This window comes from Eublepharis macularius, chromosome 4 (genome assembly GCF_028583425.1).
Source record: "Eublepharis macularius isolate TG4126 chromosome 4, MPM_Emac_v1.0, whole genome shotgun sequence".
Taxonomy (NCBI): Eukaryota; Metazoa; Chordata; class Lepidosauria; order Squamata; family Eublepharidae; genus Eublepharis; species Eublepharis macularius.
In genome coordinates, this window is record NC_072793.1 from 3207762 (window position 1) to 3226475 (window position 18714).

General features: G+C 45.6%; 1 protein-coding gene across 2 annotated transcripts in view; it reads right to left on the reverse strand.

Annotated features, from left to right (window-relative positions):
• TOM1L1 (target of myb1 like 1 membrane trafficking protein) overlaps positions 1–18714 on the reverse strand; it is an 84526-nt gene that overhangs the window by 18015 nt on the left and 47797 nt on the right. For both annotated transcript variants that reach the window (XM_054977472.1, XM_054977473.1), the window contains 2 exons: positions 3220–3327; positions 378–488 (listed from right to left, as the gene is read on the reverse strand). In XM_054977472.1, the coding sequence (XP_054833447.1) occupies positions 378–488; positions 3220–3327 (219 nt within the window). The remainder of the gene's footprint in view (positions 1–377; positions 489–3219; positions 3328–18714) is intronic.

Genomic DNA, 18714 nt, shown 5'->3' on the forward strand with positions numbered 1-18714 from the left:
CTTCTCTAAACTGAAATTTCACCAGAGGAGAGAGAGAATGCTTGATTACCTCTCTCATGACACAGCCATTGTATGAATACAACAGTGTATTGAAAAACTGATCACGCACACACGTACACATGAATATACTCCACAATCTCGTGGATTTACAAGCACCTAAAGAGGCACACACAATTTTTCAGTTTGCTGTGAAAGGAGGAGGAAACCATGGTAACCACTGGCAGAATGGGCAACACCAGCGAGTGTTACTTTGACAAAAGTGGTCTCTCTCTCAATTGTAACTAACTGACTGGCTCCCTCAATCCCACAGCAAGTCAGAACAATACACACACACACACACACACACACACACACACACACGAACCACAGCACAGTACCTGTTCCGGGATCAGTGTTATTGTCGCACCTGCAGGGAGGGGCCGTGCCGAACCATTCTTGGAGGTGCCACGCAACAAAGCTGCCTTAGTGGAGGAGGTCTGAGTCAAAGGCTGTAAATACACCGTTGAAAGGTACATTATGGAGTTGTTATTTAAAACCAGGGAGAGGTACAGGTTAAGGCTTTTCAAAACTGAAACCAGACAAGGATATAGTAATCAAGGCAACCCCTTCCAGTCAGGGATGGGTACGTTTCCTGAAAAAAGCACATCTCAAAATGTCTTATTTGGAGTGCTCCGCTTGTCCCCCCCCCCCTTCCTTAATAACTAATTTTCTTTCAAACACCTTTGGGTATGGAACAACTGAAAATCACAGAGGTGGACAAGTAATACTGAAGCTTAAAACTGTTAAAGCTTAATTTCAACAAGACAGAAGTGCTACTGGAGTTTGGAAGGCCCGTCTAACCCTTTAAGGTGCCACCCGTTTTGGACTGGGTTGCGCTCCCCGTGAAGGGACAGGCCCGTAGCTTGAGGGAATTCTTGGACCCAGGCTTACTACTGGATAAGCAGGTGGCAGCTGTGTGCCTTTTGCAAGCTTCAAAGGGTTTGCCAGCTGTGGCCTTTCCTAGGGAGAACAGATCTGGCTACTGTGGCACATGCCCTGGTTACATCTAGATTAGGTTACTGCAATGCGCTCCACACAGGGATACCACTGAGAGTGTCCGAAAACATCAACCGGTGCAGAATGCTGCAGCCAGGGTGCTGACTGGAGTGGGTCACAGGGACCATATCAGTCCAGTCCTGGCCCATCTACACTACTCCACAACCAGTTTCTGGGCACAATTCAAAGTGCACTATATAGAGCGCTATATTACTTGGGACCAACATACTGAAAGACTGCCTGCTCCCTTATGAACCCACCCAGCCACTATAGTAACCTTCTGAGGCCCTGCTTCAGGCGTCCCCAGCATCTGAGATTAGGTGGATGGCAACCTGAGAGGGGGCCTTCTCGGTGTAGGCACCAAAGCTCTGAAACTCTTTCCCAGGGAGACTCCTCTGTTCCCTTCTGCTGCCATCTTCTGCCAGCAGGGAAGACTTTTTTGTTTTGTTTGATGTTCTCTCAGTGGTCCCTCCATCCTGCCATACATTTCAATTCTCTTTCTGCCTCATATTGCTTCTTAACTTATTTGTCATTAACAATTTTAATGATTTGTTTTTAACGGTTTTTAAGATGCGGTCTTATTATGTATGCTTCTAATCCGTTAGCCACCTTGGTGGCCCTTAGGAGGGCAGAAAGGTGGGATACAAAGTTTGTACATAAATAAATACTGCCACAGATGTCTGGATAAGTAAATAAATAAAAAACCTGTATATTTGGACCCCACAGACCTGGGGTTCAAATATTAACACTAGATACACCCTAGACAATTTACTTTCCTCATCTCATTGAAAAGAGCAGACTATAAATAAAGCAAATAAAACTTTAAAAGTTTTTAAAAATGTTTAAAAATATCTTTACAGAGGAGTTGTGAGAATGAACACAATTGCCACGTACCCAGCACAATCAAGGTACTTAACAGTGGACCCCAGCATAAAAATGCTGATACTCAGGGCTTTTTTTCAGGGGGAATGCGGGGGAACGGAGTTCCAGAACCTCTTGAAAATGGTCACATGGCTGGTGGCCCTGCCCCCTGATCTCCAGACAGAGGGGAGTTGAGATTGCCCTCCGCGCCACTCAGCGGCGCGGAGGGCCATCTCAACTCCCCTCTGTCTGGAGATCAGGGGGCGGGGTCACCAGCCATGTGACCATTTTCTCCAAGGGCAACCCCACTGAGTTCCACCACCTCTTTTCCCAGAAAAATAGCCCTGCTGATACTTATATTAACATTATTGCAGGTAAGCACCAGGGTCAGGCTCAGTTTCAATACAGGGCCAGCATAGTGTAGTAGCTAGACTGATGGAGTAGGATCTGGGCAACCAAGGTTCAATTCCCCGCCCTGCCATGGAAGCTTGCTGGTTGACCTTGGTCCACTTACACACTTTCAGCCTTGCCTATCTTACACGGTTGTTGTTGTGAGGATAAAATGGAGGAGAAGAGAACGATGTAAGCCACCTTGGCTCCCCATTAGGAAAAAAAAGGCAGGGAATAAATGAAGTAAAAATAATAAAAAATGTGTAATGGGAAAACCTATTATTATAGCTATTAAATGAGCATTAGTCTATAAAAAACAAACAATATAATACCAACCAACAAGAAGGGTTGGATGTCATTTAAAATTCCATGCACAGAAATACGCTTTCCCTGCCTCCCCACTTCTGCTACAGCCCAAAATGCGCCCCCCCTCCCATGCTGCTCCTATGGGATGGCGGACTCACAGTGTGCACCTTTCTTTATTAAAATATTTATACGTCATGTTTCCTTGTGCTTCAGGGTAGAGTTTGTCTTTTGTTTTAATCTATACGTCTGCTTTACGTTTCCCTTCCTATTCCAACGGCAAAATATGCCTTGCTCTTTGCCCATACTTGTTCGGTTTTGTTTGTATTTTGGCTGAGATGAGATGTGCCAAGCCTGTAAGGCAAGTTGGACACTTAATTTCCCCTAACCTGAAGTGCCACCTGGATTCCAGATCTCTTAAGCACTATTTCCTGTTCAAGAAAACAGTGCCTCCCTCTCGCTGATTTTTAAGTGCTCCAAGGCAGAACGCATGACTGGTTTCCTGAGCAAGGAGAACATTGTTTCAAACATGCATTATTCTGGAGTTAATCAGCACACCTTGTGTATTTGTAGAAGTCTTGCAATGAGCATATCATGTTCCCCATCAGTGTCTGCCAACGCAATACCTACCTTCTGGATTCCACAAGCTGGAAACTCAACTCCTTTTTTGAGAAGCTCCAAGTACACCTCCTTGACTTCACTCACATCCACGGCACCTTGGAATCCTCGGGCCCAAGTCTGTTTGTGAAAAGAGAACTACCCAAAATGAAAAAGTGTTCTGCCCAAACACGCGACAACTAAAAATCATGTACAAGTGCTAAGCTGGTTAACAAAACGAGGGAAATTATGTTATCACCAACTGATGCGATTGTGAATTAACTCTATATCTCCAAGAGCTGCTGAGGCATAGTGGTTAAGTGGTTGGGTTGTGTGTCAGCAGCACTCTGCTGGTTCGACTCCCACCCCTGCCATGAGCTCTGCAGGTGGCCTTGGGGAAGCCTCAGCCCGCGCTCCCCAGCTGTATTGTGGGGTAATAACAATACTGACTTTGCTCACTGCTCTGAGTGGGGCACTAATCTGCCTAGAAGAGTGGTATACAAGCACACTATAATTATTACTTTTTCGATGACATTTGAATTTTACATAATTATATCTCTTACCCTGCAGTTCCGTATTTCATGGTTCTTTGACCCTGCTGCTTACACGTTTTTTCCCCTTCACAATTTATGTATATGTCTGCCTAGTCAGGACCTACCAAATGCATTTGATGAAGTGACCTCTTGTCCACAAAAGTTTATGCTAGGATAAAAAAACAACACAACCAAAGGGCGTAACCTAGGAGTAATCCAGCTCACGATATTGTTACAAACTCCTGGCAAAGAATATATCAACCAAAGTGCTATAAGTGCAGTCAAAGAATCAATACATACAATCATTAAACAGTAATACAATCATTCAACTATAATAAATAAATATAAATTTTAATATTGCTATTTCATCCGGTATCTGACGCTGATATACAAAACTGATAGAATGATCTTGGGAAGACTTGAACAACACAGTTCATTAGTCCATGAAAGGTGTAAGTGCTGTAGATGTTGAGGCAGATAATATTGGAGTAGTCAATAAAGTGCAAAGGCAATCTTCAAAAAAATCATGCTGCATACATAGTCTCTTCGTGCACCAACAATATAGTGAGCTGGATTACTCCTAGGTTACACCCGTTGGTTGTGTTGTGTTGTTATCTTAGAATATGGTGAGGAGTCATTTCAAGAGCGTTCTCGCTTTTACCAACACAGATAGAGACCAGATTCTGGCAGACATCCCGTGTTTTAAAGGACATAAAGATTCTACAATGAATGACAATTGGAATTTGTTAGAAAGCCTCGGTCAGAGATGTGTTAAAATGAAATTGCATGTGGCATCCCTTAGTGAATATTACAAAAATAATGTGATTCCCAGAGGCTTACGTATGCATAAGCCTCCGGGGCTGTTTAAGGACAATGAGGAATTCCAGAAACCATGGATGGCTATCTTAAATAAATGTTCACTGGACTTAATGCTATTAATTATGAGAACCACGAAGACGGAAATAGCCACTTTAACGGTTGAAATGGAAAAGGTTACGACTGATTTAAAATCTTCTAGCACCGAGGAGGAGTATAAGAGGTTGACACATGATCTGGACAAAAAACTGAAAGAATTTGAGAACAAAATGAATGAATATAAAATGCACAAATACCAGAGACTTGAGAGACTATGCCACCGGTAAAGTTTATCAATGGTGGGAGGGGCAGGAGTGGAAAAGAGTTCCCCGGATGAAGCAGACTGAGCAACTCTCGGAGACAGAGACTACGGAGCCCTCTGAACCGGAATCGTCCGGAGAAGGAGCCTCTAGAAGGGATCTGAGGAAAGGTACAGCCCCTCACCAGAGGAAATCTTTTTTAGAACTACCTCGGGAACAACGTTACCCTCTCAATCGGAGAGGCAGACGGAAGTACTAGTATTTAATCTGTCAAAAAGAGCATTAAGACCAGTGGAACTGCAGGTGTTAAATAAAGGATTGAACTTTGTACCTACACCTATGTGTTCCTCACTGCAAACCAGAATTGATGTTTACAAATTGATCAGATTATTGAAATTACAAAAATGTTTTGGTGACAGTAAAATTCAGGAGAGTAATAAGTTAATTCCCCAAACTCATTCTACCTTTGTGCCAGCAGGAGCCGATGCAAGCATTGAAACCTTTGAGCGTATAGTTCTTAAAGAGACAGAAGGGTTAGAACGTTCATATAGGAGAGGTTGGTGCAATATCACTAGAGAGGAAAGGACAGCTTTGAATATGCTGAGAAAAGACTCAAGCATCATAATTAAGCCGGCAGATAAGGTAGGGGGAGTAGTGGTGTTAGATATAGAAGACTATGGACTTCCGGCTTGGGGATTCATGGAGGTCTAACGCAGCTCCATTTGTGGAGCTGACCGGACTGCCGTTTTAAGCGGCCGGCGGGGTGAAAAATAGCCCGCGGCCGACTGCTCTCAGGCGGAGAGCAGGCAAAGAACGCTCAAGACCCTAGGGTGAGTTAGATCTCGGACGAGGGGGGGCTCTACATAACGGGTCCCCTCCCGATCCTTGAGGTCCCACCTTGCGACGGGTCGGCTACAATCTCTGCGGCAGTTTTGGGGCCAATTCGGCTGGCATAAGACCTACATACCCAAGCTTCGATTGGGGGAAGAAGTGGAAAGGAGAACTTGAAATCGAAACAGCGATTACAACCCGAGGAAAGTGAAGGGAAGGTAAAGATCACTATCTTCCGATACGGGACAGATTGATAAAAACAGAGAGGAAAAAAAGTAGACTTTTAAACTGCAACAGACTAGCGAAAAGGAGGGGAAGCTCCGGCAGGAGTTGTATTAGAAAAGAGACTAAGTTTAAAGAAGTTATTAAAGAAATCGGATTATTGTTTTGAATACCTGTGGCTTTGGAGCTGTGAGAAAAAGACACCATCGCGAGACCTGCTGTGGGAAGACGGGAGACAGGAAGTGCGTAACAACAATAGAGCGGCTGGAGAGAAGCGGCCCTTGCTGGAGGGCAGGAAGAAGGGAATCGCCATCTTTGAGAGGGGAAGGGTCGCGGCTTCAGCGGAAAAGGAAGTAGGCCATATTGGATTATAAAATCATAGAGAGACCATAGAGAAAAGACGCCCGACATTTTGGACCCTTTAAAATTAATTTATGCAAGAAGACCGGGACATTTGAAATAAAAAAAGGTACTAAATTTAACGCCACGGAGCTAAGGAAGAGAGCGGATTCGTGGGAGCGAGCTAAAGCAAGCCCCACGATGTCGAAGAAAGAGTGGCAATCGGCAATAGAAAACCTGGATAAAAAACTTTTGGAGGTGATTAAAGAATTTAAAGACATGAAATTGGAGCTGATCAAAGAGGTTAAACAGACAGTAAAATCAGAGCTGTCAGAAGTAAAATCGGAGCTGTCAGAAGTGAAGAAAGGTATGGAAACAATACAAAGTGAATTACAAGGGACGCAGCAGAGAGTTAAAACAGTAGAAGGAGCGATGGAGAACTTAGCAGATACGCAACAAACAGAGATGAGGTTGATGAGGGGAAGGATGGCGGTTGCGGAAAGTAGACATATGGAGAAGCAGCTCAGATTTCGCGGCCTGCCGGAAATGGAAGGAAAGACAGCGCAAGAGCAGATGACGGAGGTGTTAGCTGAATACCTGGGGAAGGAGGAGGAGGATGTTGTGGCTATCCTAGATGTGGCATATCGTGTGAACTCGAGAATTGCAACCCAGAGAAAAGTACCAAGAGACGTGATTGTACAATTTACAACAAGAAATATGAAAGAGAAGATTGTGACTAAACAGTTTCAAGATCCATTGGAGATCGATGGCAAGACAATCATTATAATGAAGGAACTACCCAGATCAGTGTTACTAGATCGGAAAAAATATAAAGCGCTAATCCAGATGCTGAAGGACATGAAAATCAGGTACAGATGGGAGCTCCCAGAGGGTTTGTCCTTCGAATTTGGAGGCGCCAAAAAGCGTATCAGATCTGAGCGGGAGATGGAGCGATTTATAAGGGACAATGAAAAAGACTTACCAACAAGATTATGAATATGGAGTGTAAAGTGTTATCTTGGAATGTAAATGGACTAAATTCACCGAATAAGAGAAAAAATATTTTTCACTGGCTACTAAAACAAAAATGTGATATTGTTTGTTTGCAAGAGACTCATATTCGAAAACAGGATGTAAAATATCTAAAACTGGGAAAATTGGGCAAAGACTTTGTAGCGGCCTCAAGTAAGAAAAAAAGAGGAGTGGTGTTGTATGTAAAAGAGGAGCTGCAACCAAAATTCATAATGAAAGATGTGGAAGCCAGATTTGTAGCAGTGGAATGTACTTGGAATTTAAAGAGAGTGTTGGTAGTCGGAATCTATGCACCCAACGGTGCAAAAGAGAGCTTCTTTGAGGATTTGAGGAAGCATTTAGATGATCTTTCATATGACCAGATAATTCTTGCTGGAGACTTCAATGGAGTGACAGATTTGGAACTGGATAAAAAGACTACAATGGCACAAAAGAAAAGAGGACTATTACCAAAGCTTTTTTTTGAGCTGATTCAACAAGAGACTCTTGAAGATGTATGGAGGAGAGAGTATCCTAAAAGCAGACAGTTTACTTTTTATTCTGCAAGGCACTCCACATTATCAAGAATTGACATGATCTGGGCCTCAAAAGATTTGGCGTTATGGACTAAAGATGTAGAAATAATGCCGATGGTAGGCTCAGATCACAACCCAATTATGTGGAAGCTGGGGAAAAGGAGGAAAAGGAAAGCATGGAGAATAAATGAGGATTTGTTACAGGAAAAAGAGAATATGGAAATATTGAGAAGAGAGACAAAGTTTTTCATACAATATAACGTGAATAAAGAAGTACCAACTGATAAAGTTTGGGATGCTTATAAGGCGGTTATAAGGGGTATACTAATGGACTTAAATGGTAGAGCAAGAAAGAAGAAAGAGGAGAAGAGACAAGAGATTGAGGAGAAAATAAAAGCTAAGGAAATACAGTTAAAAAAGAGACCAGGGAAAAAGAAATTATACCAGGAAATTAAAATATTGCAAGAACAGCTAACAGCAATGAGTAATAAAGAATTGGAGTGGAATCTCAAAAGGCTGAATCAGAAAGCATTTGAGGGTGCAAATAAACCTGGGAAGTACCTGGCATGGCAACTGAAGAAGAGAAGGGAAAAGAAAACAATAAATAAAATTTGTGAAGATGATAAAACGTATTTGGAACAGAATACCATTAGTAGAGCCTTTTATAAATTCTACGCTAAACTGTATAATAAGAAAGAAGTAAATAAAGATTCAATAGCGTCATATCTGGAGAAAATGACACTTCCAGAAATCTCGGACGCTTGGAGAAATAAACTGAACAGTGAAGTAACGGATGAGGAAATAAGTAAGGCAATACAATCTGCAAATTTAGGAAAGGCGCCAGGGCCAGACGGACTTACAGCTAAATTTTATAAGACTATGGCCAATGAGCTGGCACCATTCCTAAAGGAGGTGATCAATGGAGTTTTAAGGGATCAAAGGATTCCAGACACTTGGTCTGAAGCGAACATATCATTGATCCCAAAAGAGGGCCAAGACTTGACTAGTGTGAAAAATTACAGACCTATATCGTTACTCAACAATGATTATAAAATCTTTGCGAAGATACTGGCGGAGAGACTGAAGGGGTGGCTTTCGGAAGTTATAGAGGAGGAGCAAGCAGGCTTTCTGCCAGACAGACAAATAAGAGATAATTTAAGGACAGTGATTGATGCTATTGAATATTATGATAAGCGTTGTGATAAAGAGGTTGGTTTCTTCTTTGTTGACGCTGAAAAGGCATTTGACAACTTAAACTGGGACTTTATGTTTGCCACTATGGAAAAGCTACAATTAGGAGAAAGATTCATCAGAGCAATTAAGGAAATTTACAGAGACCAGACTGCAGCAATTGTGGTGAATGATGAATTGACCAAGAAATTGACTATAAGCAAAGGAACAAGACAAGGTTGCCCGTTGTCTCCACTGTTGTTCATTTTAGTATTGGAGATTCTGATGATACAAATACGACAAGACGAGGAAATTCGAGGAATAAAAATAAAGGACTATTCATACAAGGTCAGAGCATTTGCGGATGACATAATGTTAATTGTAGAGGACCCACTGGAGAACATGCCAAAAGTGATAGATAAGATCAAGGAGTTTGGAGACTTGGCAGGTTTCTTCATTAACAAAAAGAAGTCAAAGATACTATGCAAAAACATGACTAAGCAGAAACAACAATTGTTAATGGAAACAACGGATTGTGAAGTAACAAGTAAGGTGAAATATTTGGGAATTGAACTGACTGCAAAGAATATAGATTTGTTCAAGAATAATTATGAAAAATTGTGGATTCAGATTGAGAGAGACTTGATTAAATGGAATAGGCTCAATCTGTCATGGTTGGGTAGGATTGCAGCGGTTAAAATGAATGTGTTACCAAGAGTGATGTTTTTGCTACAGACAATACCAATCATCAGAGACTCTAAACAATTTGAAAAATGGCAGAGGAAAATATCAGATTTTGTATGGGCAGGCAAGAAGCCTCGAGTGAAAATGAAAGTTTTACAAGAGGCAAAGGAAAGAGGCGGAATGCAACTGCCCAACCTGAGACTTTACCACGATGCAATCTGCCTAGTTTGGTTGAAAGAGTGGATGACATTAAAGAACAAGAAACTATTAGCCCTAGAGGGATATAAAAAAATATTTGGATGGCATGCATACCTATGGCATGACAAAGTAAAGGTCAACTCGATGTTCCTGCACCATTTTGTACGGAGAAGTCTATACACAATCTGGAAGAAGTACAGAATTTATCTACAAGAAGGAACTCCTTGGTGGGTGGTTCCATATGAGGTGATAGACCCGAGAGCTGTTGATAACGAAAGACAATGTTTGACTTATAAAGAAATAACTAAAACAGAAGCATCTAAACTTAGAATAAAGACGCAAGAGGAACTATCACCGAATTACGACTGGTTCCAGTATAGACAGATCAGAGATTTGTATAACTCGGACTCTGTAAAGGGAGGTATACGAATAGAGAATTCGGAACTAGAGCAGACCCTTCTTAAAGAGGACAAGAAAAGAATATCCAAGGTATACCAAGTACTGTTGAAATGGTATACTGAGGATGAGACAGTTAAAACACAAATGGTGAAATGGGCTATAAATTTTAACAAAGAGATAACAATGGAGGCATGGGAATACTTGTGGAAGACTACAATGAAGACAACGACATGTACAAATATTAAAGAGAATATCTATAAAATGATTTATCGTTGGTACATGACACCAAAGAAGATTGCGCTAGGGAATTTGAACACTTCTAATAAATGCTGGAAATGTAAGAAGCATGAGGGCTCCCTCTATCATATGTGGTGGTCGTGTGAGGTAGCTAGGCAGTACTGGGGGGAAATAATAAGAGAAATGAGTGAAATTTTACAATTTCAAATAAATAAGAACCCAGAACTCCTGCTACTAAACTTGGGAATGGAGGGAATTCCAGCCCATCATAGGACGTTGATATTTTATATGACAGCAGCAGCTAGACTTTTGTATGCGCAAAAATGGAAAGTACAAGAAGTGCCAACTATTGAAGATTGGACCTACAAATTGCTGTACATGGCAGAAATGGACAAGATGACAAGAAAACTGAGAAATCTGGACTCAGGGCAGTTTAACACAGATTGGGAGAAGCTGAAACAATATCTGGAGAAGAAATGGGAGGTGGGAGGAAAACTGTGGCAGTTTGAGAACTACTGAAGTATAATAAAATGTAGAGGGGGGTGACTTTACCGGGGGGGGAAGAGATAAATGTGAATTTATAAGCAGTTAGATTAACAGATTGATATATATATAGATATATATTGGTTAATAAATAGAATATTGATAGAAAATAATTAAGGATAAGGATTAAATATACGGATTGAGTAATCAACAATATTTTCTTTCTTTGATAAGATTTGTATAATGCACCAAACTGAATGTATAGACAAGTCAAATTGATTGACTATGTGACGAGAGTTATATAGAATTACCATAAAAAGATAGAATGAGTAATACATAGAGAATAAGTCAAATTGTTTGATTTAAATGTGTAAGATTTTTATGGTTTATGATATATAGGTTTATGATATATAGAAATATTCAAAATTGGAAAATGGGATAAATTGTTTATCCAAGATGGAAACAAAGACTTACAGTTTGGGTATACAATAAGAAAAGTAGTTAAGGATGTACTGCTTAGTATAATGGAGAATATGTATTTGTTTTAGATAGAGAAATTTAATAGAAGTAAGGGAAAAGGGACAAAGGGTTGGAAAACTGTTGGAAGTCAACAAAAGGGGGGGAAAGGGAGGGGGTTAGAAATGAAAAATTTGGGGAAAATTGAATGTAAATGTAAAAATAACGGATTCTAACCCAATAAAATTTTTTTCAAAAAAAAAAAAAAGATATAGAAGACTATGAAACTGAAATCTACAGACAGCTCAATGATAATAAGAACTACAGAAGAATTAAAGAGGACCCCAGTCACCATATAGCCCATCTTATTAAAATAGTGGTAGATGAGGCATTATTCTTAGGGAAATACTACCACCCCTTCACAAGGCTCTATTAAAAGAGGACTATAAAGTCCCTACCCTCTATGTGCTACCTAAGGTGCACAAAGGGGAGTATCCATCAAAAGGGAGACCTATAGTGTCAGGTAATAACTCCTTATTAGAGCCTTTGACTCAATATTTGGACAATAACTTGCAACCCTTGGTACAAAAAACTCCAGCGTACCTTAAGGATACGACACATTTTATTCAAACAATAGAGAAGGGCCGGTGCTTATAACCAGAAGGATTATATGCCAGAAGGGGCGTTGATCACTTGTCTGCGTATTTTAGAAAGGTGTTCTTGCATCCTAATACATACCCCAGAAGGGTTATATACCAGAAGGGGCAGTGCTTATAACTTTAGCTGTGGCATCCTTATATACTTCTATCCCCCAGGAGGAAGCGAGACTGATTATAGAACGGGGACTAGATACTTGAGGAACTAGGCAACCTCCTACCCATTTTTTTATGTCTTTACTGGATTTGATAATGGAGAAGAATTATTTCAGATACAAAAGGGACTTCTTTTTCCAGACGAGTGGAGTAGACATGGGCTGCTCTGCAACATCGAGTATAGCAAATTTATATATGGCGAATTTGGAAGAAACCTCCATTATTAATAGGCTAGGTAGCCCCTATTATGAAACGATTCATTGATGATTTGTTTGTGATTATGGGAGATATGGACACTGATCAGAACTTTGGATGTTGGTTAAATACGCTTAATCCACATATACAATTTACGTGTTAAATTGACCAGTGTAAGATCAATTATTTGGATGTAACAGTGTTTAAACAGGAGGGGGTGTTAGGGGTGAGACCATATAGAAAGAGTACTGATCGTAACTCGTATATGTGGTATATGGCTCACACCACCCCACATGACTGAAGAACAACATCCCCTACGGGCAGTTCTTATGTATTAAACAGAACTCGTCAGTACCACAGGACTACATGAGGGAAAGTAAGACTTTAACAACGCAATTCAGAGAACGTGGCTACCCAGACAAAATAATTGAGAAAGCAAAAATTAGAGCAGCCAGTACGAGAAGTGAATTATTAAAGGGAAGATCTAGAAAAGAGATGAGAGGTCTTTATTGGGCTATTGAATACACAGGTATGGCACCAGCTATAGGAAATATAATTTAAAAATACTGGCACATGGTGGCGCATCTCCCAGGATGCGACAATAAATCTTTTGTAGGGTACAGACGAACTAAGAACCTACGGGACCTCTTGGCTCACTCGGATATGGCAGAGGAAAAAGTAGATACGGGACACCCAATTGGCCATTATAAGTGTGGCCACTGTAGCATGTGTAAATTTACCACAGAGGGATCAGAATTGCAACTGAAGAGCGAGGAAGCAGTGAAGTTGAGACATTTTTCAACATGCAGCACGACTCAAGTTGTGTATGTTATCGTGTGTCCATGTCCAGCTCCTTATGTAGATAGGACTTCTTGGGCGGTACGTATTAGGATGCAAGAACACCTTTCTAAAATACGCAGACAAGTGATTGACGCCCCATTAGTTTCACACTGGAGAGCCCAGAATCTTAGGGAGGAAGACTTCAGATATTCGGTACTAGAAACGGTCACGTATAAAAGAGGTAAATAGTCGCAGAGGGTCTTGCTGCAAAAGGAATGTAGATTGATATTTGAGCTTCAAACTTTACATCCGAAAGGTTTAAACCGGGATTGGGATTTGTCATGTTATTCGCAGGGATGGACCCTTTAAGACAGGAGGACTAGGAGGCTTTTTAAGAGAAGGATTAATTACTGACCTTCACCCAGAAATGATTGTTCGCTGGAGAGAGTAGCCGACTGGGTCTGATGGAACGTGATACAGAGGAATGAATGTGTTGTGAGTATTTATGATTAGCACTGGAGTGATAAATATAAAAATAGCTGCTATGTACATTTTACCTTCTATATTTTTGTATGTAGGATTTATTATCAGCCCTCGAAAAAGCATTGTTATGCGAAATAGATATGGCCAATAATCTGAAGGGCGTGGAGGTTGGTGCATGAAGAAACTATGTATGCAGCATGATTTTTTTGAAGACTGCCTTTGCACTTTATTGACTACTCCAATATTATCTGCCTCAACATCTACAGCACTTACACCTTTCATGGACTAATGAACTGTGTTGTTCAAGTCTTCCCAAGATAATTCCATCAGTTTTGTACATCCGCATCAGATACCAGATGAAAGAGCAGTATTAAAATTTATATTTATGTATTATAGTCGAATGATTGTATTACCATTTAATGATTGTATATATTGATTCTTTGACTGCACTTATAGCACTTTGCACTTTCTTATAAAATTGAAAATATATGTTAAATGCTTGGTTGATATATCCTTTGCCAGGAGTTCGTAACAATATAGTATGCTAGGATAAAACCTTGTTAGTTTTTATGATGCCGCAATACTCCTGTTCTTTTCTGTCAAAAGAAAACTCCAAAGCTTAAAGAGCCCTTGCTGCAGGGAAAGTTTTAATTTATTCTTTATTTTGCAGAATTCTTGGGAGGCGAGTTGGAGAGCTTCCAGTTCTGAGAATCAAAACTGAATGCTTCAAACAGACATTTTCAAAGTGTAAAAGTCACCACAATGTTTTTTCACTCTCTATTTCTATTTGCTGAAATGGTCTTGCAAAAGCATGTTTGGGATCACAGGAACTGTGTAAACAAAAGCCCATGTGGGAGGGGGGCTGTAATAAGGAGGGGAATTGGCCAAGACCGAATGAAAAAGTTACCGGGATTACAGAGCACCACTGCCACTGGGCGTGGCACTGGGCGGTCTGCTCCTGACGTCATAGGGGGGGCAGGGATTCTGCAGGACCCTGCTCTGTGGAAGGAGGGGCGGTATACCTCACCCAGACTCCCTCTCAGTCCACTCGCTGGCCTGCTCAACCTGGCCTGCTTACCCTCTGCATCCTCTTTCACTTCTTCCTCCCAGAGCTCTCCTCCAAACCTCCACGCTTGCATCGCACCGCTCTCACTCCACATCATCACTCCCTACTCACACCCACCACCACAGGGCTCTTCCCAGCCAGCTTTTGTAGGGCTTCCTTCTACTGTCCCACCCCTCTTCCAGCCTGGTCTTGGGCTGCACCAAGCAGTCGCAGCTGGGGTAGCTGATCTGGCCCCACTGACCAGCACCAGCTGTGCCTTGTTCCCTGGCTGCCCAGCCTCCCTGCCTTGGCTGATTGCTGCAGGCCTGTCCAGCTGCAGTCCCCTGGCTAGCAGCCCGGCCTCCCTGGCTGAGCTGATGGCTGAAGGTGGGTCCAGCTGCGGCTCCTTGGCTGGTTGCCCAGGGCTTCCTGCAGAGTGCCTCCAATAGCCCCACCTGGAGTGGCTTGGCTTTTGGCAACTCCTGGGCCAGGCTACTATTTTCTAGCTGGGGCGTGGCTTTGGGTTGTTGGGGCTGCTGCTGCTTCTCCTCCTCAGGTAAGGTTTTTGGGTGGGTGACTGCTGGGCCCCCAATCCCTCTGCCCTTGCCCCCTTCTGCCTTGCTTAGTCCCCTTTCCTTCCCCAGGGGAGTGGGACTCGCTGGCCTCCTTCTGTCTCCCCCTGCCTCCTGAGGCTCTGGGCCTTTGCCCCTTGCCCCTGGCACAGGCAGGTTCTGGCTCCATTTGCCCATGGGAGGGGTTGACCTGCTGTCCCCCGGCTGCCCCCTCTGCTTGCCAGTCAGACCGGTTGACCTATTGTCTGCTGGCTGACCAGTTGACCTGCTGTTCCCTCTTGTCAAGTCTGGGGGCTGGGGCTCAGACCCCGGACACACACCCCCACTTGGCTTTGACTTGTGGGGGTCCGGTTCAGCCTCGAACATGCGGGACATGAAGTCCGCGTCCACATGCCGTGCCCCCTGGCGGTATTTGATGGTGAATTGGAAGGGTAGGAGGGAGAGGTACCACCGCAGCACCCTGGGGTTGTGCGCCTTCATGCGATGGAGCCACTGCAGGGGTGCATGGTCTGTCAGCAGTACAAAGGGGTTGTTAGCCAGGTAGTACTGCAGGGCCCCCACCGCCCACTTGACCGCTAGGGCCTCCCGCTCCACTGTGGCATAGCGCTTCTCGGCGGGCTGGAGCTTCCGGCTTAGGAACAGAATTGGGACATCCACGCCATCCCGCTCCTGGGTCAGCACAGCCCCGAGGCCGGTGTCCGAGGCGTCTGTGGCCAGTGTGAAGGGCTGGTCAAAGTCCGGGTTCCATAGGGCCGTGGCGTTGGAGAGGGCTAACCGCAGGTCCTTAAAAGCTGCCTCTAGTTCTGGGGTCCACCGGACTTGGTTGGGCAGCCCCTTCCTTAAGCTGTCCGTCAGGGGCGCCGCTCGGGAGGCAAAGTGGGGGATGAACCGCCCGTAATACCCCAGCAGTCCTAGGAATCGCCGAACCTGCTTCTTGGTCTTGGGCTGTGGGGCGTCGGCTATTGAGGCCACCTTGTCCGGTGGTGGCCTGACTCGTCCTCCCCCGACCACAAAGCCCAGGTATTGGAGTTCCTGGAACCCCAGGTGGCTCTTTTTTGGGTTCGCCCTTAGTCCAGCTCGTTGGAGGGCCCTTAAGACGGCTTCCAGGTGTTGGAGGTGGGTGGGCCAGTCGGGGCTGAAGATAATAATATCATCAATGTACGCCATGGCATACGCCCGGCACTCTCCCAGCACCTGGTCCACCAGCCGCTGAAAGGTGGCTGCTGCCCCATGCAGGCCAAACGGCATCTTCTTGAATTGGAAGAGGCCTTGGGGGGTGGCAAAGGCCGTCTTCTCCCGGTCCTCCGGCCGTACGGGCACCTGCCAGTAGCCCTTTGTTAAGTCCAGGGCCGACAGGTAGCGGGCGGACCCCAGGTGGTCCACCAGCACGTCTGCTCGGGGCATGGGGTAGGCGTCGAACTGGGCCACCTTATTCAGTTCACGATAGTCAATGCAAAACCGGGTGGTCCCATCTGGCTTGGGCACCAGGACTATCGGGCTCCTCCAGGCACTTCGTGAGGGTTCGATTACACCCAGCCGGAGCATCTCATTTGTCTCCTTCTCCACTGCCTCCCACCGCTTCCTGGGGATGGGGCGCCAGGTAGCCCGGGCTGTCTGCCCCGGGCTGGTCGGGATGGCATGTTGAATAAGGCTGGTGCTGCCCGGCCTGCGGGAGAAGACCCCGGTAACCCGTGCACAGAGGTCTCGTAGCTGGGCCCGTTGAGCTGGATCGAGCTGGGGGTCTACCTTGGGCTCCTCGAACTCCGGGGCTTCGGAGGTCCATGGCAGCTCACTGTCAGGAAGCTCCAACGGGTCCTCAGCCACGCCACACTCCTCTTCTGGGCGCTCATGCCACCGCTTCAGGAGATTCACATGCAGGGTCCTCCGCCGACGCCGGCCAACCCCGCACTGGACTTCGTAAGTAGTGGGGCCCAGCACCCTCCGAATCGGGTAGGGGCCCCTCCATGGGTCCCCTTCCTCTCTGGGGAATACCGAGTGGTGCACCAGGACCTTCTCTCCCGCCTGGAAGGCCCTCATCCGTGCACCCCGGTCGTAGGTGGCTTTCTGCTTCGCCTGGGTGCGAGTCAGTCTGCGGTTCGCCTCGGCTTGGGACTGTTGCACCCGGTTACGGAGTTGGCTTATGTACTCCCGTGTGGTGGGCGCAGGGCTGCTGGCCTGGGGCGCCCAGCGTTCTGTCAGCCGGGAGAGCATCCCTCTTGGCTTGCGCCCATACAGCAGCTCGAACGGGCTGAAGCCAGTGGAGGCCTGCGGGGTCTCCCTGAGGGCAAACATGAGTGGGTCGATGTACAGGTCCCACTGATGAGGCTTCTCCCGTGTCATCTTCTTCAGGGCCTCTTTGATGGTCTGGTTCAGCCGCTCTGCCAAACCGTCTGTCTGAGGGTGGTAAGCCGAGGTGAACACCTGCCGGATCCCCAAACTCTGGCAGAGTTGGCGCATGGCGGTGGCACGGAACGGGCCTCCTCGATCTGTCAAGATTTCATCCGGCAGCCCCACCATCGTGAAGAACTTGGACAGTGCCCGGACCACCCCCGGGGTCTGCATGGTCCTCAGCGGGATGACCTCAGGGAACCGTGTGGCGTAGTCCACAATCACCAGGGCAAAGCGGTGGCCCCGGGGTGTGCGTGGCAACGGTCCGATGAAGTCCATCGCGATGCGCTGGAAGGGCGTCCCCATGACGGGTAGTGGGGAGAGGGGGGCCTTCGGTGGGCGGCGGGCTGCCACCCGCTGGCAGGTGGGACACGAGCGGCAGTGGGCCTTCACGTCGGCATTCACGGAGGGCCAGTAGAACTGCTCAAGGATCTTCTTCAGGGTCTTGTGGTGCCCCAGATGCCCGGCCCACGCATGCTCATGGGCCGTGCGGAGGACTTCGGCCCGGTAGGCAGTCGGCACCAATAGCTGGCGGACCTCCCTCTGGCCACTTGGGGCGCGAGCTATGCGAACCCAAACCCCTCCTTGCTTCTCGATGCGCGGGAGCCGTTGGGACCTCCGCTCATCCCGCACTAGCTCCTCCTCACGAGCTGCCGTCTCTCGTAAGCGCTGCAAGGACTCATCTGCCCCTTGGGCGTCACAGAATGGGCGATCGGCCGGGGGCCCAGCTGGGTCTCCAGTCCGTGGTTCTGCTCCTGGTCTGGTGGAGGGACCGTCTCCCGGGTCGTCGGCCTCCTCCACTTGCAGAGCGGTGGCAACTTGGGGGTCTGTCAATTCCCCTGCCGCCTTCAGCCGAGACTCGGCGATCCCTGGGGTGTCTCCTCCCAATTTCTTCGCTGCCTGCTGGAGGAGCCTGAAGAACCCCGGGGCATCTCTTCCCAGCAGCATTGGCACGGGTAGGTGAGCTAACTGGGCAACTTCCATTTGGTGGCAGACCCCTAGGTACTCTATCGTGATTAGGGCCGTAGGGTACGGCTGG